The 22,902-nt window shown below is 37.2% G+C and overlaps 1 protein-coding gene across 10 annotated transcripts; it reads left to right on the top strand.

Moving 5' to 3' along the window:
* The first annotated feature begins 1,801 nt into the window (after positions 1-1,801).
* On the top strand, positions 1,802-22,845 carry Klra4 (killer cell lectin-like receptor, subfamily A, member 4). Of its 10 annotated transcripts, XR_005504002.2 has the most exons (8): positions 1,803-1,971; positions 3,679-3,842; positions 5,442-5,531; positions 7,134-7,355; positions 8,970-9,112; positions 14,145-14,248; positions 19,309-19,429; positions 21,843-21,981. XR_005504002.2 is itself a non-coding variant. In XM_039108852.2 (7 exons), exons 1-7 carry the CDS (start codon positions 1,886-1,888, stop codon positions 16,700-16,702), a joined length of 867 nt encoding a protein of 288 aa, XP_038964780.1. In that variant the 5' UTR covers positions 1,802-1,885; the 3' UTR covers positions 16,703-18,523. The 10 variants fall into 10 exon arrangements, 9 of the variants coding, with proteins under 9 accessions (XP_038964780.1, XP_038964784.1, XP_038964785.1 ...); XM_039108852.2 differs by lacking the exons at positions 19,309-19,429; positions 21,843-21,981 and adding an exon at positions 16,645-18,523 and having other exon boundaries at positions 1,802-1,971; XM_006237109.5 differs by lacking the exons at positions 19,309-19,429; positions 21,843-21,981 and adding an exon at positions 22,634-22,845.
* The last annotated feature ends 57 nt before the right edge of the window (positions 22,846-22,902 follow it).

Raw genomic sequence — 22,902 nt, 5'->3', positions numbered from 1 at the left:
GTTTAAGGTCAGGCCTTGGTCTTTGCACATGCCAATCACAGCCCTATTCCGAACTGTACCTGGTCAGTGACCTGCCTCAAGTCTTCAGCATGGTTAGAATACGAGGTCTCATTGGCAATTTGCTCAACAAGATATATGAATGAAGGGCTGTTGATACAAAAACTAGCTTTCACCGTAAAAGGAATAAATGATAGTATATTCTCAAACCACTTTCAGTGACCATGGCTTTGTGTCCCAATGTGGAAGCAGTTTCCAGTTTCCTGAATTATTGTGCTTTTGCAGAACTGAGAAAATCATAAATCCAGTCAAATTTAGCATATATTGGTGGGTACATCAGAGAGGTGGTTACAGCAAGGAGGGCAAGATTTTCAGGAGGTCATCAGATGACATTTTTAGCCTTCAGGTTGATGGAAGTTACAGGTTTGCTAAGTTTGTAGACGTCATGAAAGTTTTATCTATTACTCAAAGAATGTTAGTTTTGACACAGGTGGGCAAGGAATGTCAACTTGGAGGACTAGGCTAGACCCACAACATTCCAACTCTCCACTATGGTTTAATCAGTAAACCAGTCTTTGCTGAAACAGTTTCTTTCCAGGAATTCTCACCATAAACTCATAGGCAAACTTATACAAGAATTGATTGCTTTATCTCATCTCTAAAAAAATCAGTTTTGAATATTTTCATGTCTAACTGGTAGACTGTAAATGAACTAGGTGTTATGTAATGATCTATATCAAAGTTCCTTAAATCTTCTTGAATCCATGACTTCATGCGTAAAACATCTTTCTAAATATGTTCTAAATATTATGTATTAACATGTATCTCCCATAAAGTTTCTAAACTAAAAACAACAAAAAGTATAACAACTAGAATGTTCAGTAGTTGAGGATTATCTAATTCATGTAATATATATATATATATGTAGATATGTATATATAGATATAGATGTGTGTATGTGTGATTAATAATTATATATGCTTTAGAAATTTGGAGAACAATATAAAATGAAGAAATGCTTATTATTTATTAGAAAATATGGATCAGAAACATGCTCTAGGTTGGTGATGTACAGATGTAAATCCAGCAGTAGGAGAATGAGAACAGAGGACTAAAGTATGAAGTCAGCTGTGCTACAGAGTGAGTTACAACTGCCTCAAACAACAAAGAAACCAACATCAAAGAAACAAAACAAAACCCAACAAAAAACAAAACAAACAAATAAACAAACCAAACCAAAACCAACAAGAAAAACACCAGATCAAAGCAAAACCTAGATTGAGTCTGTAGCTCAGGGGAAGTGTATTTACTGACCATGTTCATTGTCTTAGATTTGATTTTCCCACACCATGAAAAAAAAAAAAACATTAGCAGTAAAACCACTTCATGTGGAATGACATCAATGGTTCATAGTAAATATTATCTATGATTTAAAAGCTAGACAACTATAAAGGAAGACTTTACCAGTGGAAATGTGAGTGCTTCCTAATACATACTTAGCTGCAATTTTCATAAATAAAATCAAGCAGTAACATTTAAAAAATAGTAACATGAGAGAAAATTTCCAACTGCCTATTACAAAACTATAGTTGTGGAACTTCAGTCCTTCTTTTTTCTAGTGGGTTTGCTAAGAACACTGGTTTTGCTCTCTCTGCAGGAGTGTTCATTTTCTGTCTTCAAATATTATTTATGGACATTTGGGCTTTTTGTTTTTGTTTGTTTTTTTGTAGCATCTGGCACAATATGTTGGTGCCTGCCTTTCCTCTCAGAGACAGCATAAATTAAGCTACTTCCTCTTTTCAGTTTGGTAAAGAGGAAGGGCAGAAAATTGTGAGCTGGAGTATCACTTGGAGGAAATTTATTTCTACCTCTCCTCTTGGAGCCTCTTATGTTATACAGACTGGGAAAGGCCAACTTTTCCCCAATTGGGGGATCAATTACTTCTACCAGAATCACCTCTGAGAAGAGACACAGGTAACACCTTCTCTTGTTTTTATATCAAATAATCAAGTACACTCTAGAGAATTTCATATGGTGAGACATAAGAGCAAAATTGATGGGGAAGCCCTGTTGGTTGTGTTAGATCAGGTTAACTCTGGCAGCATCTGAAAACTGTAATCCTGCACTGGTTGTTTTCTTCCAGAGTATGGTGTGACTTGCATTATGTGCTAAAAAGTTAAAGTAGAGGAATCTATGGAATTCATAACTATTTAACAGGGTCACATGTTTATATGTTATCCTTCTGACAGATATCATTATAAGAGACAGGTGAGATGACTCAGTGTTTAAATGTACTTGCTACACAAGCCTGACTGACCACCTAGTTTGATCCCTGAAACCAACATGAAGGTAGAGTGAGAGAACTCACTTTGTAAACTTTTCCTCTGAACACTTGCACATTGACTTGGGCAGCTCCACCCCAAGAGGAATAATAATAATAAATAACAATTTCAAAAGATAATTCTGTAATAGAAGGATTTTTTCTCAAAAAATAAAGTAAAAGGTAAATAATGCCTGAAAATATCATAAACTAAAAAACTAGATAAGAATGCTAGTTCATGTGCAGCTTGTTATTGTTATTATCTGCAGTCTCTCAGCTTACTTATTAATGCAATGGGGTAAGGTCAGTTACAAATACTATTTATTACTACATTGTTATCTATTATCAGATTGTGTTCTTTGTGGTCATTAGCTCATGTATGCTGAATAATGAAAAAATTTATTTTTCTTATACCCACAACTGAGAACATCATGTGCTCATATATTATATGTGACATAATTTTACATGGGATGATTTGAGATTAAAACTTCATATTGTATCCTCTATGCCTCTCTCTCTCTCTCTCTCTCTCTCTCTCTCTCTCTCTCTCTCTCTCTCTCTCTCTCTCTTGCTCCCATACCCCATCCCTGCAATTGCCCTTTTCTACTTTCCTGGTTGCTGAAGTTACTCCAGGTTACATAACATTCATGGTAACTTTCCACCAAGAGCCTCATAAAAGAGAGAGCATGGGGCATTTGTCTTTCTAGGACTGGATTACCCCACTCAGTAGGATCTTTTGTAGTTGAAACCATTTACCTTGTCCAACCATGGAGAGGTATGTGTAGACTACGACTGAGTGGAGAGGTTGGACATCTCAGCTGTTTGGGGCTTTGACCCAAGAAATATATATAAACCTTAAATCACCTGCAGGATCATTTTTCAAATATTCTTTTGAAAGTAGTGTCTGGGAAACTCTGAGAGAAATGTTTAATTGAAAATACTGCAATAACATCTTCATAGTCATGCGTTTATCAAAATGTATAAATAATTTTAAAGCAAAAGTTTTATTTATTCAGAAAGCTTCGAATCTTTTAGCTGAACAGATTAATTGAAAGTTTATCAGTGGTGCTAATTTTAGTAACATTTTATACGTTGAATATTTTGAACAGACTGTGTCAATATTATGGTGACTTGAGTTCTTTACATATTTCTTAATAATAATTGCTATGACCATTAGAAATATAAACATTTTAAATGGAAATCTGCAAAAAAAATTATCACCTATATTGGAAACCAGGGCCAGTCGATGTTATGATATTTAGATCCTTAAAGGAATTAATCAGACCCTACCCCTTCATATCCCATCATAACACCAGATCTAGGTACCTTCCTAAATGTGGACATTTCAACCTTTTCTTTAGAAATCACTCAAGGCCACATTTTAACAGAGAACATACTTCACATACTTCCAAAATGAGTGAGCAGGAGGTTACTTACTCAACTTTGAGGTTTCATAATTCTTCAGGGTTACAGAACCAAGTGAAGACAAATGAGACTCAAGGGCCCAGAGAAACTGGCCACAGAGGTAAGTGTTTTAAGTGACTAAATTCAACTATTTCTATGCATTGTGCCTTTTTACTTTTGAAAGCAATGGCTATTGATTTCTGTTCAAAACTATAACCTTCCATTTCATCTTGGCTTGTTTTGTACAAGGATGGGAGGGAGATAAGAGAATATTAGTTGGAGAGTAATAATATACAAAATTGTTCTAAAGTAAGTTTAAAAGAAAAATAATCAATTTTAAAAGTAAAAGAAAAAAAGAAAGAAATTATAACCCTAATTCTTCTTCTAGTTGTTAGTGTACAACTAAAAATAAATATCAGATGGTCAGAGTAGAATGATGGGAGTCTATAAGTAAAATGTTATTGTGAATGGTGATGCAAAAAGCTTGACATTATGTCAAACTTGAGAAATCATTATGAGGTATATACTTAGTCTAGTCAAGAAGAATTCTGAAAACTTTAAAATAGCAAACAAGAATCTGAAGAAACACCAAGTGTTCTACAGAATAAAACCTTAAGGAAATGTAAAATGTGCACCAGAAACAATACTCTCATTCTCTGAGAAAGTGTTTTGTCTTTTTTTCTTTTATTGGATTTTCTTATTTACATTTCAAATGTAATTCCCTTTCCCGGTTTCCGGGACATAAGCCCCCTATCTCATAACCTCCATTCTTCTATAAGGGTGTTCCCCTCCCCATCCATCACCCTTTCCTACCCCTGGACATTCCCCTATATATTTCCCATAACTAATGCAACAAAGCAGCAAGATTTGTCCATCAGAAAAGGAAGTTTCTTCCTAAGAAGAAAGTTGCAGAGGAAGAGAAAGGATGAGAGAGAGTAGTGGATATGGGAATGTGTAAACTACACTGTGGTTTCCAAAAATGTCAAAGAATAACTAATTTTGTTAATGAAAATGAGAAAAATATCAATTTTCTCTTCTCTGTTTCTCCTCATTCTGTACGCACTGTCACAGTTGAATTCCAAGCTGAGAACCTTAACTTATTTGATATAGTGCTAATCAGAAGCTTGACTTTCTCAATGTGAACACTTCACATGCATTTTGTATTTGTGTAGAGAAAAAATAGATCTTATGAAAAAACAGAGTTGACTTTTAGGCCCCTGCAAGATGGGGCTGAATGAAAGTCAGATCCAGAACAGCTTCGTTTTTCTAACAGTTCTCAAGATTATTCGTCTCTAGTTCCTTCTTCTCCATCGTAAGTCTCCATCCTTTTTGGTAGAGTGAATGCTCTAGTTTGGGTTATTGTGTTTGGAGTGTGTCTGTGATTCCAGTGCTTTCCTGATGAACTTTTGATTCTGTAGTGAGAGCACATGCTTGTCACCTACTCCTTCTAAGCTGAGTACGTAGGATTCACAATAAAATGCAAAGGGTGAAATAAGTTCAGAATCTTGTGAAACATCACACAAGTAGGACTTCTACTTTGTGTTCATTTTAGACAGAAATATACAAATTTAAATGCATATTTTCAGACAGTTTGTATCAGGGACTTCTGTAAAAACGTTAGAGACAAATATCCCCTTGTTTCCATGCTCCACGAAATTTAACTAGTATTGAGGTGTGTTCTTTTTTTTTTTTAGTGATGATTTTCTTGCTTTTTTAAAAGGGTGTTCAGTCTCCTGGCATCTTATCATGATACCACTTGGAATACTCTGTTCCATTCTCCTTGTAACTGTGGCAGTGTTGGTGACACACAGTGAGTAACTGAGATATATCTTCTTTGACTTTCTATTTAAGGAATAATCTGAGACACGAATCATGCAGTTATCATACTCTATTATTCTGCCTATAATCAGGGAATAAGAAAACATATCTTGACTTTTATTTTTTATCTGGCATAATACAATGTCCTCTTCTTTTAAATACCAAATTTCTTAGGCCTAGGGTAGTTGGGAGCTACTTGGTTCTATGTCATTCTTGGTTATATTCCTTCTCTTTTTTTAATTTTTAATTTTATTTACTTTTTATTGGATATTTTTACATATTTACATTTCAAATGTTATCCCATTTCCTGGTTTTCTATCCATAAACCTCCTATCCTACTCCCCCTCCCCCTTCTTCTATGAGCATGTTCACCATCCATCCATCCACCACTTCCCGCCTCCTTGCCCTGACATTTCCCTACACTGGGGGGCAGGGAGGCAAGCCTTGGCAGGTCCAAGGGTTTCTCCTCCCATTAGTGCCCAACAAGGCCATCCTCTGCTACATATGCAGCTGGAGCCATGCATCTTCCCATTTGTATTTTTTGAATGATGGTTTAGTCCCTGGGAGCTCTGTTTGGTTGGTTCTTATAGCGTTACAAACCCCTTCAGCTCTTTCAATCCTTCCTCTAACTGTTTTCAGTTCAATGGTTGGTTGCAAGCATCTGCCTCTCTATTTGTCATGTTCTGGCAGAGTCTTTCAGGAGATAGCTATATCAGGCTTCTGTTAGCATGTACTTCTTGGCATCAGCAGTATTGTCTGGGTTTGATGGCTGTATGTGTATGGACTGGATCCTGAGGTAGGGCAGTCCCCAGATGGTCTTTCCTTCAGTCTCTGCTCAAAACTTGTCTCCGTGTTTCCTCCTAAGAATTTTTTGTTCCCCCTTTTAAGAAGGACTGACGGGTCTGCACTTTGATCATTCTTCTTCTTGAGCATCATGTGGTCTGTGAATTGTGTCATTGGGTAATCCAAGCTTTCCTCCTAAGGACTTGATAGTTTGCTTTCTGAACTCAGGTAATTGTTAATTTTAAGTAAACATACTGAGCTGAACAGCTGTACAAAAGAAATGATGACCTATACATTTTCCCTCAGTGTATATTGAGGTCATAGTTAAGTAAAAAGACTTCATCTGTACAGCAACATTAAGATTTAAACTTTATTGGATTTCTACATGTATAGAGAGAAAAATCACTTCCAGGCTACACTTAAACATAGTTAAATATGTGGATATTTTAATTTCCATATACTCCAATAAGAATTGTGCCATTTCTTATTAGTTTTTAGTTCAAATTTTCATGGTGCATTAAGTATTTGCTGAACACTTTAATTAGGCATTTATGCTGTAACCATCAAGTAGTTGAAAGTTACTTACACCGTAATTTTATTCACTTACTTTACAATCAACTTACCTATACAGAAAAATATCAGATTATGTATTTCTATAGTGAGTTAATTGTAGTGCTAATTTACAAATGTTTAAGTACAAAGTAAAGTAATGACATGTGTTGGCTGTCAACATGAAGCCTTTTCTCCAATCTTAATTTCAATATGTACATCTTATGAGCATTTTTGATGTTATGTCTACTACTAATTTTAGTTTTTCAGTATAGTCAAGAAAAACATGAACTGCAGGAAGCTCTAAACAAACTCCACCATAACTACAGCACCATGCAAAATGAAAGCTATTTAAATGAAGAAATGCTGGGAAATAAGTCTTCGGAGTGTGATGCCTATAAAAGTGTCCTGGACTCCCTCAACAGACAACAGAACACATGCCTGCGGTTAACCAATATTGTTTTAGATTGCTTACAGCACAAAGGTATGGATGGAAATTTTGAATCAAGAATTGCATGATTTTCTATTGTTTTTATCTCCAGAAGATTTGAAGTCAGCTATCAGCTTATAATACTGGTGATGTGTGAGTTAATGGTCTGGGGTTTCTTCAACTTGTGTAGGGCCCTGGAACCCTGCGCATCCTCCTTGGATTAGGGACAATCTTATATTTGCTAGAACTCAGTGACCTTTCTGACTCCTACTGCTCTCAGAAGATGGAATCAGAAGTCATCACCTGTGAGATCTCAGGGCCTTGTGGCTTATTGAAAATTTGGAATCTCCATCTTTGTTATTGACAGAACATGGAAGTTGTAGTAAGAATGCATTTACCAAATATTTACATTAAAATGGACTTAGGACATTTCCATGGATACTGTCAGAAAAAGTAGTGTGTGTGTGTGTGTGTGTGTGTGTGTGTGTGTGTGTGTGTTGCTGTGTTTCTGTGTTAGTAGTGGATAACAATCCTGGGATTCAAGGACTAATAATGATTTAATCCTCATGATGAGGAGGTTGAGGGAGAAGGATTATAACTATCAGGATGATGTGGACAGCACAGCAATTTCAAAGCCAGCCTGAGTTACACAATGATACTTCTCCACAGGAAAACAAAGGGTGGAGGTAAAATTGGTAAATAGAGCATACCCATCCCCAGCACCTCACTAAACAAAGTAGTCATACAGAGGTGTTTTTGCTACACTAACTACACACATTTTAATGTATTCAGCTTGACACATTTAGGCACGTGTCAATACCATTAAAGGCATCACCACAATCAGGAGACTATTAATGTCAAAGCTTCCCTCCTATCTCTCTCGTTTCTCTTAAGGTAAAAGCATTTAACACAAACCATGGCACAATGTTAAGTGCAGAGCAGTGTGTGGACCACTGTGTGCACAATGCATTACTGCAGATCTAGAATTCTGTCATCAGTTTAACTGCCTCTGAGTAGTGAGTGCTCATTGCCTGCCCTCCAGTACCTTGTATCTCAAGCCTCTGTTTCACGGAGTTGGGCTGTTTTCAAAACCTTATATACATAGAATATGTAATTGCATAAAGTATGATCATAGGCCTTGTGTGTTTCACATTGTACACAGTTCTCAAATTCATCCATATTGGTCACATATGTCAGTATCTGAGATTTGGGTTTGTTGTGAGACATGATAACATTCTGTAGCCCAGGATGACTTAGAACTCACTGTATACCCAAAGCTGGCATGGAATTTACACATAGCCTAGGCTGGCCTCAAACTGATGGTGACCCTCCTGCCTCTCTCTTTGAAGTACTCCAGTTATAAGCCTAAGTCTTCATTCCCAGCTGATTCATTTCCCTTTAAAGGATAAATAGTATTCTTTAGTGTGAATGTGCTACATTTTCTCTACTGATTCATCCATGATTGGCGCTTAAATATTTTTATGTCTCTACTGTTATTAACAACATTGCATAGGTAATGGATGTGCAGGAGTCTCTGCGCATTATAGAATCTCAGTTTCTGAGACCTGTGAGATTTTATGGTTTTAAACACAAGCTTCCTAAGTACATTGTTCTGATAACAGAATACTGGAAAACACAAAGTTTAACCATTCATCTTCTCTGTTGCAGGCAGACAAGTGAATGTACACTTGTTCTGCTGTGGCATAAAATGTTATTATTTCATCATGGACAAGAAACAATGGAAGGAATGTGAACAGGCCTGCCAGGGTTGCAAATTATCTCTTCTGACGATAGATGATGAAGATGAACTGGTAACACCACCTCTTGCATACCGACTTACTCACTTAGAATCTGTCGTTAGGCCTTGGATAGTGAGATACTGTATCCAGCTATTTTAATTAATATGTGTATTTTATTATCATGCTTTCATAGATTACTTATGTTTGTGTGAAGTCTATTCTCACCATTTTCCATGTCTGCATTCTTTATTTTTTCCTTTTTGTTTATTGGATATTTTATTTATTTACATTTCAAAAGTTATCCCCTTTCCAGGTTTCTCCTCTGGAAATCCTCTATCCCATCCTCCCTTATCCTGCTTTTATAAAGGTGCTCTGCCACCCACCCACCCACTCCCTCCTCCCTGCCCTGGCATTCTCCTACACTGGGACATCAAGCCTTCACAGTACCAAGGACCTCTTCTCCCATTGCATAAAAATATTTTTTTTCTTTTCTTTTTATTTTTTAATCATTAATTATTCCATTCTTTTACATCTCAAATGATATCCCACTTCCCGGTTACCCCCTCCACCAATGCTCCATTCCCCATATGCCCTTTCCCCTCCTCTTTACCTGTCAGGAAGTTCTCCCCCATTCACCCACACTTCCCAGTCCCACCACTCCAGCATCCCCCTATGCTGGGGAATCAAGCCTCCCGAGGACCTTATCAGGCAAGGCCATCCTCTGCTACATATTTATCTGGAGCAATGGATCCTTACAGGTACACTCCTTAGCTGGTGGTCTAGACTCTGAAAGAATTGGGTGGTCAGGACGGCCTGTTGTTTTTCAATGTGGTTGCAATCCTCCTCCCTTCTTCCAGTCTTCTTGCCAGCTCCACCACCAGGTTCCCTGTGCTCAGTCTGATGGTTGGCTCTGACTTTTACATGTGTATATGATTTTCTTGTAATGTGAAGCAAACGGCAGTAAGAGTGTCTCACGTGACTCCCTCCAGTTCTCCACTTAGGGCCAGGACCCTCTTCGGAACCAGGAAGTGACCCTGCCTGAGGAATCAGATAACAACCGGGGCAGTAGTTGAACTCTGTGCCCATCTGCCAAATGGAGCGGATATAAGAATCACGAAAACTAAAGGTTTTACCAGTTAGTCTCCTGGTGATTTTCACTGAAACGCTCTGTAAATTTTACTGAATTGTATTTTCATGTTTTGTAAAAATTTATATTCATCTAAGGAAACAAGTATTTAAAAGAAAACAAAGTTTCCAAGACACTGACATTTTCTGTTTAAATTATCAGTAATGAATCTCTTAAAATGTGAAGACTATTTTTTTCTAGAGAAATTATTGCAGAATAGCATTGAAACCTTTCTTATTTATAACATGGTACAATTTTTATCCATCAATTTAATATATTTAAACAACAACATAAAATGATATTAATGTTTGATAACTGTAATTTTCCATTTGATACAGTAAACATTATTATTATTGTTGTTGTTGGTATTATTATTATTATTATTATTATTATTATTATATTACCTATTCACTTCAAATTCCACTCAACACCCCCCTCCTGGTCAGTCCTTCCCACTATTCCTCCCTGATCCCCTCTCTCCTTCCCCACTGAGCAGGTGGGGACTCCCCTGAATCTCTCTCCACACTGACACAACAAGTTTTCTTGAGGTTAGGTGTATCCTTGCTCATTGAGGCCAGACAACTTAGCCCAGATAGAAGAATATATCTCATATACAAGCAAAAACTTTTGGGATAGACCCTGCTAACTTCATGTGAAACCCACATGAAAACTAAGCTGTATATCTGCTATATATGTAAGGAGAGGCCTAAGTTCAGGCTGTGTGTGTTCTTTGATTTGTAGTTCAGTTTCTGAAAGCCCCAATGTTGAAGTTTAGTTAATTCTATTGGTCTTCCTGTGCCATTCCTATTATATTAGGCACCACAATCCTTTCTTCTATTCTTTCATAAGAGTTCCCAAGCTCCATCCAGTGTTTGGCTGTGGGTGTCTGTGCCTGTCTGAGTTAGGAGCATAGAACTTCTCAGAGGACAGCCATGCTAGACTCCTGACTGCAAGCATAACAGAGCATCATCAATAGTGTCAGAGATTAGTGCTTGGCCATTGGATGAATCTCAAGTTGGGTAAGTTGTGGCTAACTGTTCACCCAGTCTCTGCCTTATCCACAATCCCTGCATTTCTTGTAGACAGGAAAAGTTTGGGATTGAAAGTTTTGAGGGAGTGATAGTAGCCCTATAGCTTCACCAGGTCCCCTGTCTGACCACAGGAGATAATTTCCCCAGGCTTCATATGACCGAATGCTGTGAGTCACAGTGAAGGATACACCCATTGATTATTTGAAACCTCCCCTATATCAAGTCTGTGTCTCTTCCAGGAGATACCACCTATCACTCAACCAGTTGCCCTTTTCCACTCATTCTCACAGACATCTGGCCATCCCCCCTGCCCTTCCCTATACCTGACCCCAGATCCCATACTCCCCTCACGATCCCCTCACTTACCCAGTTCCCTCCCTCTATTTGCCTGCCAAGACCATTCCATTCCCTCTTCCAAGTGAGACTCAAGCATTCTTGCATGTGCCATCCTTCCTGTCCTGTCCTATCCTGCACTGTACTGGGTATGTAGAGTGTATCATGGACATCCTGTATTTTATGGCTACTTTCAACTAATAAGTGAGTAGATACCATGTGTCCTTTTGGAAGTGGTTTACCCTACTCAGGATGATATTCTCAAGATCCATTCATCTACCTGCAAAATTCATGTCTTTGTTTTACATAGCTGAATACTATTCTATTGTGTAGACATTACACATTTTCTTTATCCATTCTTCATTTGAGGGACATCTACCTAGATTGTTTTCAGTTTCTTGCTATTATGAATAAAACTGCTATGAGCAGGTGTCTTTGTGGGATGTTGTTGCAACCTTTGTGTTACATACCCAGGATTGGTATAGCTGGGTCCTGAGGTAGAACTATTCCCAATTTTCTGAGAAACTGACAAATAGATTTCCAAAGTGATTGTACAAGTTGTACTCTCACTAACAATGAAGGTATGCTCCCTTGCAACACATCCTCACTAGAATGTACTATCACTTGAGCTTTGATCTTAGTCATTCTGACTGGTAGAAGATGGGATCTCAGAGTTGTTTTGATTTGCATTTTCCTATTGACCAAGGACTTTGTATATTTCACTAAGTGCTTCTAGGCTATTCAGTATTCTTGTGCTGTGAATTCTCTGTTTAGCTAAGCCTTAGAAGATATAATAGAAGAAATTGATACATCAGTCAAGTTTTAAATTTAACAAATTCCTTACACAAACCATTCAGAATATTTGGGATACCATGAAAAGACCTATCCTAATAATAATAGGAATAGAAGAAGGTGAAGAGTCCCAGCTCCAAGCTCATAAAATATTTTCAACAAAATCATAGAAGAAAACTTTCCAACCCAAAATATAAATGTAGCTTATAGAACTCAAATTAGACTGAATCAGAAAAGAAAGTCCTCCTGCCATGTAATAATAAAAATACAAAATATACAGAGCAAAAAAAAGATATTAAAAGCAGCAAGGGAAAATGGCAGGTAGCAGACAATAGCAGACCTGTCAGAATTACACCCATTTCTCAACAAAGACTCTAAACATTAGAAGTGCCTGGATAGATACACTAAAACCTATAAAATAGCACCAATGCCAACTTAGACTACAATACTCAGCAAAACTCTCAACCACTGTAGATGAAGAAGAGATTTCAAGACAGATCCAAATTCAAAGACTATCAGCAAATCCATCCTTATATACAATACTAGAAGGAAAACTTCCTCAAGGAGGATAATTACATCAAAAAAAATAGGAAAAAAGTAATTCCATACCAGCCCAAACAAGGACACTACACACACACACACACACACAAACACACACACACACACACACACACACACACACACACACAATATAATTAAATTTAAACCCACCCATATTTTAAGATATAATCTGTCACTTAATAAGGTTTCATGCCTCTCAAATGTCACATATAAGACACCCTAAACACTTCCCAATATCTCCCATCTTCTCAGTTATGACACTTCTGGATGTGAAGTAGGAAAAATTCCTGTCTGGAGCATAGAGCTTAATGCAGAGCCTTCCACATGGCACTTTTCATCCTTACAACTTTAATTTGAAAACAGAGCATTATTTCCCATATACTTCTGTGGTATTCCAGAATGCACATTTGAATAATTTAATAGAGCTTCAGAAAATGTTTCCTGTTCCCCTTGCTCTATATCTTTGCCTGCATGTGCTATCGGTAGAATTTTTAAATGTAGGCAATCCTACTGGGGTAAGATACGATCTCCAAGCTGTTCTGATTTGCATTTTCCTGGTAGCTAAAGTCTTTGAACATTTATTAATGTGCTTGTTGGACATTCAAGATTCCTCTATTGAGAATTTTCTTTTTAGCTCAAGCTAAAGAAATATTGCAATAGAAAAATTGATACATCAGTCAAAAAATGCTAAATCTAATAAATTCCTGCCTTAAACAGAAGATTGTGGGTTCATAAACAGGCTTGGTTATATACTGAGACTTGGTCTAAGAAACAGTCACAAATCATATCATGAACATAGTTGTACCTGAAGGTTTTATTTTTTTTTGTTTGTTTTTGTTTTTTTGTTTTTTTTTTTTTTTTTTGGAGCTGGGGACCGAACCCAGGGCCTTGTGCTTGCTAGGCAAGCGCTCTACCACTGAGCTAAATCCCCAACCCCGAAGGTTTTATTTTTAATAACTTACTAAACTGAGGTCATTTTAGATATAAACTTGCTACTAATAGGGAAGTCACATTAGTAAATGAACACAGTAGGACTAAACTGTGGGGGACAGGATAGCAAAGAATGACACAAGAATTCTGGTAATGGTTGGGGATTTACCTCAGTGGTAGAGCGCTTGCCTAGCAAGCGCAAGGCCCTGGGTTCGGTCCCCAGCTCCGAAAAAAAGAAAAGAAATGAAAAATAATTCTGGTAACTTTTCCTGTATATTTTCTCATCTAACAGAAAGAAATTTCATCATAAGGTCTGTTGTTTCCTTTACAGAAGTTCCTTCAGCTCCAGGTTACTCCAGACAGTTACTGGATTGGATTGTCTTATGATAATAAAAAACATGATTCGGCATGGATTGACAATAATCCATCTAAATTGTGAGTTTATAAAACCATCAGACTGTAACACTGTGTTGGGATTGGGAGGAGTCTGTGCAAAGGCTTTTCTCTGGTTTCACTTGGCTTTCCTCGTTTTCTGTGGAGATCATAGGTGAGGACAAGTAGTATAAAGCACTACCTGAGAAAGTGTTACAGATGCAAAATATCTGGTCTAGGAGCTGATGAAAAGTGGCTTAATACTACATACATCACAGGATTTGTGTTCTAGAGTGCCCAGTGCACTAGAAAGTCAACCACTTTAGATGGTATGGAGTCACTAAATCTTCATGACAAGAAAATTTAGAGTGTGTTTTGTGTTGGTCAACTACAAGCTAATTAAGTAGTGGGGTTTTCATAAGGCCTTTCATAAAACCTTAGCTTTGGTTAATCCATCCTTTATTTACTCCTGGCCCTTATTTTCCAGTAGTCATCCACCTTTGTCCTAGAATCCTCAGAATCTCTCTTCTACCTTTATACCATGTATTTATCAGTTTTTCTGATTGTTAATATTTTTGGAAATACAAATTATAAAAAATCACCTCATAATTCTGTTTTACTTTAATAACTTTCCTAGGTATTTATAAATTATGCTGCTTTCTATATAATTTAAAATAAATTTAATTTTTATTATTTTGTTGATATTTTGAGATAGGGGTCCATTTCACCCAGGCTGTTCTTGAACTCATGATCCTCACACCTCTATCTCTTAGGTGTTGAAACTGGAGGCAGCTATATCTGGCCTATATATTATATCTTAAAAGATGTCCATCATACTCAACTTACAAGTATTAGTTGGTAATCCTATTGTCTGTACTTTTATGTACTCTTTCTGTTGTCTTTTGCTCATGATGTCATTTTCTTTGTGGCATTCATTGGGTTTCTTCCTCAACAGCTACAGAAACTATCTGAGGCATGGTACCCATAGTAATAATTTTCTCAGGAATTTTTCATGCAATACCTGGATATACGGAAGATCTGAATTATTCTATTCGAATTGTGGTCTTGTCAGTGTGTACAGCCAGGTTTCAAGACTTCAGGAAAATATCTTCCTTTCTGTCCTTTAAGGACATTCTTAAGCTGTCTATCACAGAAGTGGCCAAGGACAGACAGCCTTACAAGATGTATTAACAGTCTCTAATCATAGAGATTATTAGTACTGTTATTAATTTTGGTTTGTCTCTGTAAAATATTATTTCACACAGACTAGGTCTAGTCTTCCTGGATCTATCTCCCAAACACTGAGATTTCTGATATTTACCACAGAGTTAATGAATCTTTTATAGCCTACAACAGCGTACCTAGACAGAGAGGGGCTGGTGGTAATATATAGAATGAGGTATTAGTAACTGAGAGAATGTATGCATCCAGGTTAAGAGATCTTAGAAGACCTTGACTATACTGCAGAATAGTTCTCTGGTGATGATGTGCTTGCAAGGGCCATATTCAGCATACATCCTTAATGATTGTACACATAAGGATATCTCAGGGAGGCCAAATGTATGTATCCACCTAATTCCTAATGTATCTCACCTTGCCTGTCCCTTATCTGTGAGACATGTGGTTTCATTTATCTTTCTTTTCTTGTCCTATAATAACTTTAAACATGTTGTTTCTCCATGGACTAGATACAATTTTAAAGAAAGTTTATTGTTTATTAAAACTTCCATTTGTAATTTTAGCCCCCATAGAATTTGGTATATTTCATTCTCTGTCTGGTATTCTTTGACATAAATTCTTATTATGCTAGCCTGATTCAAAGTCACTGTATTTTTCCAACGTGCCTTGAACTCCCGGTCTTCAGGGATTCATTATTTAGTATTTAAATGACCATTTCATGTAGATCCTCTATTCTTCTTTCCCTGACTCTTAGGAGAAAGACTGGCAGCCAGGCTCTGCTGATCCTTTGAAGTGTCAGCTCCGCTGAAGCCCATTTGTATAGGAACTGCTTTTTGACTGTTCATGAGTGTATTGAGTAAGGCTTTAATTATTAGTTCATATTTGATTAGGACCTCCCTCTATATCCTATTCTGACTAGGGTTACAGTCCTCCTAATTCAGCCTTCCAAATGGTGAAGTTAGAGGCCTTGTCTTTGCTAGTGTTTTATTTTTTGTTTTAAATTACATTTTCCCAAGAAATGTAATGCAGCTGTGGCACTTAACACACCCTCCTGCAGGGATTGCAGTTGTGCTGCATGGAAGGAAGTCAGTGAATCACCATATTTCAGTGAAGTCCCATTGTCTCTGCTGACGGGGAAGCAAGAACCACAACAGCAGTCACAAACCCTCTTCTTTGACTATATTACAATCTTTACTTTTCTCCTTAAAATGAAGGCATATGAGGTCTTGTCCTTTGTGTCACATAACTTATTCCTTCTTTTATCTATCTTTCTTGCAAAGATTATCAGAGGAAACTAACTTCAATATAAAATCATCCCATGGAAATATTGAAAATTAAATTAACTTCCAAATGAAAAATTAAGTGTGGACTCTATGAGGAGTTAAGTTTTGATTGAAAGGCAAGTTTTACTTTACACTTTTAGTTTATTTATTTTTGTTTCAAGTATGCACATGTGCACATGCATTTCATAGCATAAGTGTAACTAGAGGGCAATTAGGAAGTTATTTCTCTCCTACTTTGTGGGGTCTGAAATCTGAACTCAGGTTGTCAGGTTGGATGATCCATGTTACTGGTCCAAGACCTGTTTTATGTAGGATGATGTCATTATGCATCAAGGCAGGTCCAGGATAAGATGAAGCCTATCATTGGATGAGAAGGAAGGGTAGAAGGGGGAAAAGTCTAGGAAGGAGAAGGGAGGAAGAAGCGAGAGAGAATTCAAGATGGAAACAACATAGCAGAATGATCCAGATCCAGGTAGACTAGGTCAATTTCATCTCATCTTGGTGGGCGGTTCAAACCTTTATTAAATGGGAACGAATTTATTGTGTAGATGTATTGTGGACTGAGTATTTAACATATAAATATAATTGCTAAATTACAAGATTCTGGAACTTTGATTTTCCCATGGATCTGCACAGAGTGAGAGCAATCATGGGAACCAGTTCTGTCCCTGTTTTAGTCTTACCACCACAGTTCTATGTGTTTAAGAAAATCAAAATTTTTATTGATACACTTAGGATTAAGTCCACATTCTATACACTTTGGTCAATAAACATTGTTTTTAAAACCAGAGCCTAAATCAATATAAGATTCAAACTTAAATAACTGTCTATTATATATTTTGTTTTATAGTGATTTTTAAAATTATTTCATTTATTTACATTCTAGTCATTGCCTCTTCTTCCAGTCCCTTTCCCACAGTTCCTCATCCCATTACCCTTCCCCCTTGACTCTGAGAGGGCCCCCCAATAGCCTCCCCTCTCCCTGGGGCCTCAAGTGTCTAGAGGATTAGGTACATCTTCTCTCTCTGAGGCCAAACCAATCATTCCTCTGCTATATATATGCCAGGAGCCTCTGGCTAACCCATGTATGCATCTTGGTTGGTGGCTTAGTCTCTGGGAGCTCAATGGGGTCCAGGTTAGTTGAGACTGCTGGTCTTCCTATGGGGTCACACATCCCTTCAGCTTCTTCAATCCTTCACCTAATTCAACTATAAGGGTGACTGACTTCAGCCCAATGGTTGGGTGTAAGCATCTGTGTCTGTCTCAGTCAGCTGCTGGTAGAGTCTCTCAAAGGACAGCTATGCTAGGCTCCTGTCTGTAAGCACACCATATCATCAGTATTAGTGTCAGGCCTTGGAGCCTCCCCGTGAGGTGGGTTCCTAGTTGGGCCAGTCACTAGACCACCTTTCCTTTAGTCTTTTCTTCATTTTTGTCTATGCAGTTCTTTTTAGACAGGAAAAATTCTGGGAATGAAATTTAACTGTGGGTTAGTAACCCTGTCCCTCCACTAGAGGCCCTATCTATCTACTGGAGATGGACTGTTTGAGTTGCCTTTCCCCATTGTTGGATATTTTGGCTAAGGTCACCCCATTGAGTCCTGAGAAACTCTTACTCCCAGGTCTCTAGTACTTTCTAGAGGGAAACCCCCAACACTCAACCCCCAAGAATGCATCACTACATAAGACAGAGGAAGTGTATCTTTCACTTTCACAGATATAATGATGTGGTAAAGTCTGCTCATGTGTCTGTGAAAAGTAGATAAATATCCTGATTAGGTGTGACAAATAAAGGTAAAATAAAACCGAACTGTTTTGTCATTTTGTTCATTTCCTGTGATAATATGTGACTCCTTAGTGACCACTGATAACAATGTTTTAACCACAGATCTCAGTACACTGTACAAATATGGTGACAAGCTGAAAAAAGAAGAAATATTCTTATGAAATCTGCCTTAACACAGCAAAAGATAACTTGCTTCCTGGTACCCAGAGCACCTTTATCTGTACAATGGATGCTTTTGTTCCAAACCCTGTGGAAATGACACAGAAGCAAATACATAATACCAATAAACAGTACATACTTCATCATCACTAGTACCAACCACTTCAATACTCCATAACTCTGATAGCACAATTAACTAGAATGTCATTGTGGGATTTTATTTGTTGATCAGTTTTTTGATGTTTACTTTTTGTACATAAGGGAATTTATACTTTTAGAATGCATTTAATGACTGTAAAATCATTTAGAGTTGACTATGAGTTGCCTGAGTAGTTCAAGTAACTCATTCAAACTTCCATAAGGTATACATGTCCTCATTCACTCTCTATCTCTCTTGGATCTATTTGATGAAGAAAGTTGAAATCTCATAGATATAGTTACGTTCACTGCAGCCAGCTGCTTAAGATAGCTTAAGGTTTACAATTTTATAGGTACATGACTTTCGGGGCAGCCTAGGCTTCACAGTACATTTGAAGTCATTGTGCTACCAAATGAGATTGTATCTTATGAAGTTTAAGAATAATAATGATAATAATACTAAGCTGTTGAAAAATACTTTCTAAGGTGAAGCAGTTTCTTTTATTGTATCATAATTAACCTTTAAAATTTCAGTATGGATCTAGTAATATGTTTATTTCATAATACATTCATAATTATCAGGTTTTGGATCATGTCTGTTGATATTTTTACATATACAAGATAATGAAGTGCTTTGGCTCACTGTTTAAAAAAACTAAAATTTCAAGTCTTGATGTTGGAGTCTTCATGTAATTCACTCAGTGTAAGTGTTGAAAAGTGTGAGTTTTAATAAATATGTACATCTTTTCAAGCACCATTCTGCAAAATATTTTGATGTCAACTTTACAAAAGCATTGATATCTGAGAGGAGGAAATCTCAATTGAGAAAGTGCCTCAATAAGAGCAGGCCTGTAGGGCATTTTCTTGATTAGTAACTGATGTGGGAAACTGCAGACTATTGTGGGTATCACCCCCGAGATAGTGGTGTTGGATATGCTAAGAATGTATGCCAATAAAATTTTAGGGAGCAACACAGTAAGCTGCACTCTCCATCACATGTGCCTTCAAGCTCATGCCCAGTTTGGTTCTTACCCTGAATTTCTTTAATGATAGACATTGATATGGAAATTTGAACAAAACAAATAATTTCCTTGCGCAAATTGCTCTGCTCATGGTGTTTCCTCACAGCAGTAGATACCATCAAACTAAAACAGGACAATTATGTTACCCTCCAAAGTTCTTTCCTGCCCATGGCCCCACATGTGGCCCGTGGCAAGCAGATATGTGCTCTCTTGTACTATAAATGAGTATGGTTTAGGGCAGAGTATCATATACTGTGCACAGATTTGTGGCTGACTCTGTATATCTCTGCACCTTGTAGTCACTATAATTTTTTAGCTAATTCCAGTTGTTTTCTTAGATTGGCATTTTATTCTTTTAGTGCACTTTTGTACTGCATTCTACAATCTTTCTAAATTCACATGTGAATGTATATGTTTCTAAATTTGACAGTTATGAAACTTTGACAATTGCAAAACCTGTTATGTCAACTTAAGTGTGAGTAACTTTGTGAACATACATTTTTTTTCTTTTAGTTATCTTTTGTTAACATCTGGTATATGCTGGGTTGTTCCTTTTGCTCATGTTTGACATATGCATGTGGCTTTCTGACTGTATTCATGAGCATATCTTACTGCTGACTAATACACATATTCATTCTCAATGAATGTTATCTGTTATGTCTATGCTACATAAGACGCTAGGTTAGTTTCATTTATTTTGCGTGGTCTTGGGGGATTGTTTTTATTATTGTTGTTGTTGTTGTTTTACTTTCCTAAATTTGGTACATTTGAATATTCCATTTCTTCTCATCTTAAATCCAAGATTCAAAGACATTGACATATTTTGCTAGAGAATGATCCTTTGAAGTCTAGTCCCATATAGCTTGGGTAGATTTCATTCTCTTTCTCTATCTTTGACAGACTCTTATTAATCCAAACCAGCCTCAAATTCCCTATATGTTGAAAGTTAGCCTTAAAATGTGATCCTCCTATTTTCATTCCCACAAAACAGGACTAGAAGTACCATTATGCCTGGCTTGATTTATTGTTAACAGGATCTTCATTTTGACTGTGTTAGCTTCCTCTGTTAGGGAAAAAAAACTGGCTATCTGAGGTTCATTGCAATTCCTGCTAACATCTCAGCCCAAAGTGTAAACTGATTTCTGTTGGTTTATACATGAGGATAATTAATTATTATCAAATAGTTACTTTTTTACTTCTTGTTTTGCAACATACCCCAGGCTGTCGTACAAATCATAATCCTTCTGTGTTGGTGGCAGTTTGCTCTGTGTTCTTATTTATTTTTTGATTTATTTTATTTGACTGCATTTCTTAACAGAAAGGTAGTTGTGGCCTCTATTATAACATTCTGCAGAAGTCAGAGTAGTGTTGCATACAGACAATTCAGCAGATTACCATGTTTCCATGAACCCATTATCTATGATGTAGGAAAGAGAAAAGGGACACAGTCTAAAGCATTAGTTACAGGCCCTCATCTGTGACTATCTCCCCTTTCTTCTTAAAACACAAACATATAAGATGTTGTTCTGTGTGTCACACACATCTATTTTACTATTACCAAAGAATTTTTATTGACAAAATATAAATGTGAAAGCAGGTTTAGCTAAAATAGTTCTTTGGAAATATTGAAAGACTGATTTACCTGCTGACCAAATAATTTTTTTTATTAACTTGAGTATTTCTTATATACATTTCGAGTGTTATTCCCTTTCCCGGTTTCCGGGCAAACATCCCCCTCCCCTCCCCTTCTTTATGGGTGTTCCCCTCCCCATCCTCCCCCCCATTACCGCCCTCCTCCCAACAATCTAGTTCACTGGGGGTTCAGTCTTAGCAGGACCCAGGGCTTCCCCTTCCACTGGTGCTCTTACTAGGATATTCATTGCTACCTTGAGTGTGAAATCAGATGGAAACTTTTTGTGTGATCCTGAGACCATTTCTTTTCAATGAGCTTAAAGTAAACAAAAGATTTTCATGGTGAGCTTATGATTAATAATTCTATATTCTGTATACTTTGGCCAATATAATTTTTTAAATCATGATTTGTTTTCATTGAATGTTCAAAATTAATCAGTTATCCTTTATTTTTTTCTTCAGTGCCTTGAACATAAAGAAATACTATGTAAAGGATGAAAACTTTGTGTTCTTGTCTAAAACAAGACTAGGCAATAGTAAACGTGAAAGTGTCTACCCCTGTATTTGTGAGAAGAGACTGGATAAATCCTCTAATTGCTTCTCTAACAAGAGTTAAAGGTAAAAGTGAAATGTGCTCCTGTGAGCATGCACTTCTTGGCATCAGCAATAATGTCTGTGTTTGGTGGCTGTATTTATATGGGCTGGATCCCCAGCTATCTCCTGAGAGGCTCTGCCAGAGCATGACAAAAACAGAGGCAAATGCTAGGAGCAAACCATTGAACTGAGAATGGAGTTCCCATTGAAGGAGTTAGAGAAAGGACTGAAGGAGCTGAAGGGGCTCGCAATCCTATAAGAACAATAATACCAACCTACCAGAGCTCCCAGGGACTAAACCACTACCCAAAGAGTAGACATGGACAGACTCATGGCTGCAGCTGCATGTACAGCAGAGGATGGCCTTGTTGGGCACCTATGAGAGGAGAAGTCCTTGGTCCTGTCAAGGCTGAACCCCCAGTGTATGGGAATGTCAGGGCAGGGAGGCAGGAAGGGGTGGGTAGTTTGGAAGGGGGAAAATCCTCATAGAAGAAGGGAGAGGAGGATGGGGTAGAGGGCTTAAGGATGGGAAACTGGGAAAGGGAATAACATTTGAACTGTAAATAAAAAAATCCAATAAAAAACAGTGAAATGTACTGATTCTCATTTGTTTCCTGTAATAATTTGTGACTGCTTACATACAAGTGTTTTGTTCACAGGTCTTAGTCTGTTGTGCATACAAAGAGATGATCTAGAAAAGGCTGAAAGTGTTCTCTGGAATCTGATGTGACAGAGCGAAGGCTTCTTTCTTCCTGTTAGAGACAGGATACATCTCCTCTGGTGCATGGACACACTTTTCCTCAAAGACTTCAGGACTCTGCTTTTTGTGCTTTGTAAAACTCTTATAAACTAAATAAAGAACCCCAACAAACAGCTTGAGTATTTCATTATGATTAGAATATACCTTCTTAATCGAAAGCACAATTAA

This window comes from Rattus norvegicus, chromosome 4 (assembly GCF_036323735.1).
Source record: "Rattus norvegicus strain BN/NHsdMcwi chromosome 4, GRCr8, whole genome shotgun sequence".
Taxonomy (NCBI): Eukaryota; Metazoa; Chordata; class Mammalia; order Rodentia; family Muridae; genus Rattus; species Rattus norvegicus.
The sequence above is the reverse complement of the archived record's forward strand: the minus strand, read 5'-3'. Positions and strand labels throughout refer to the sequence as shown.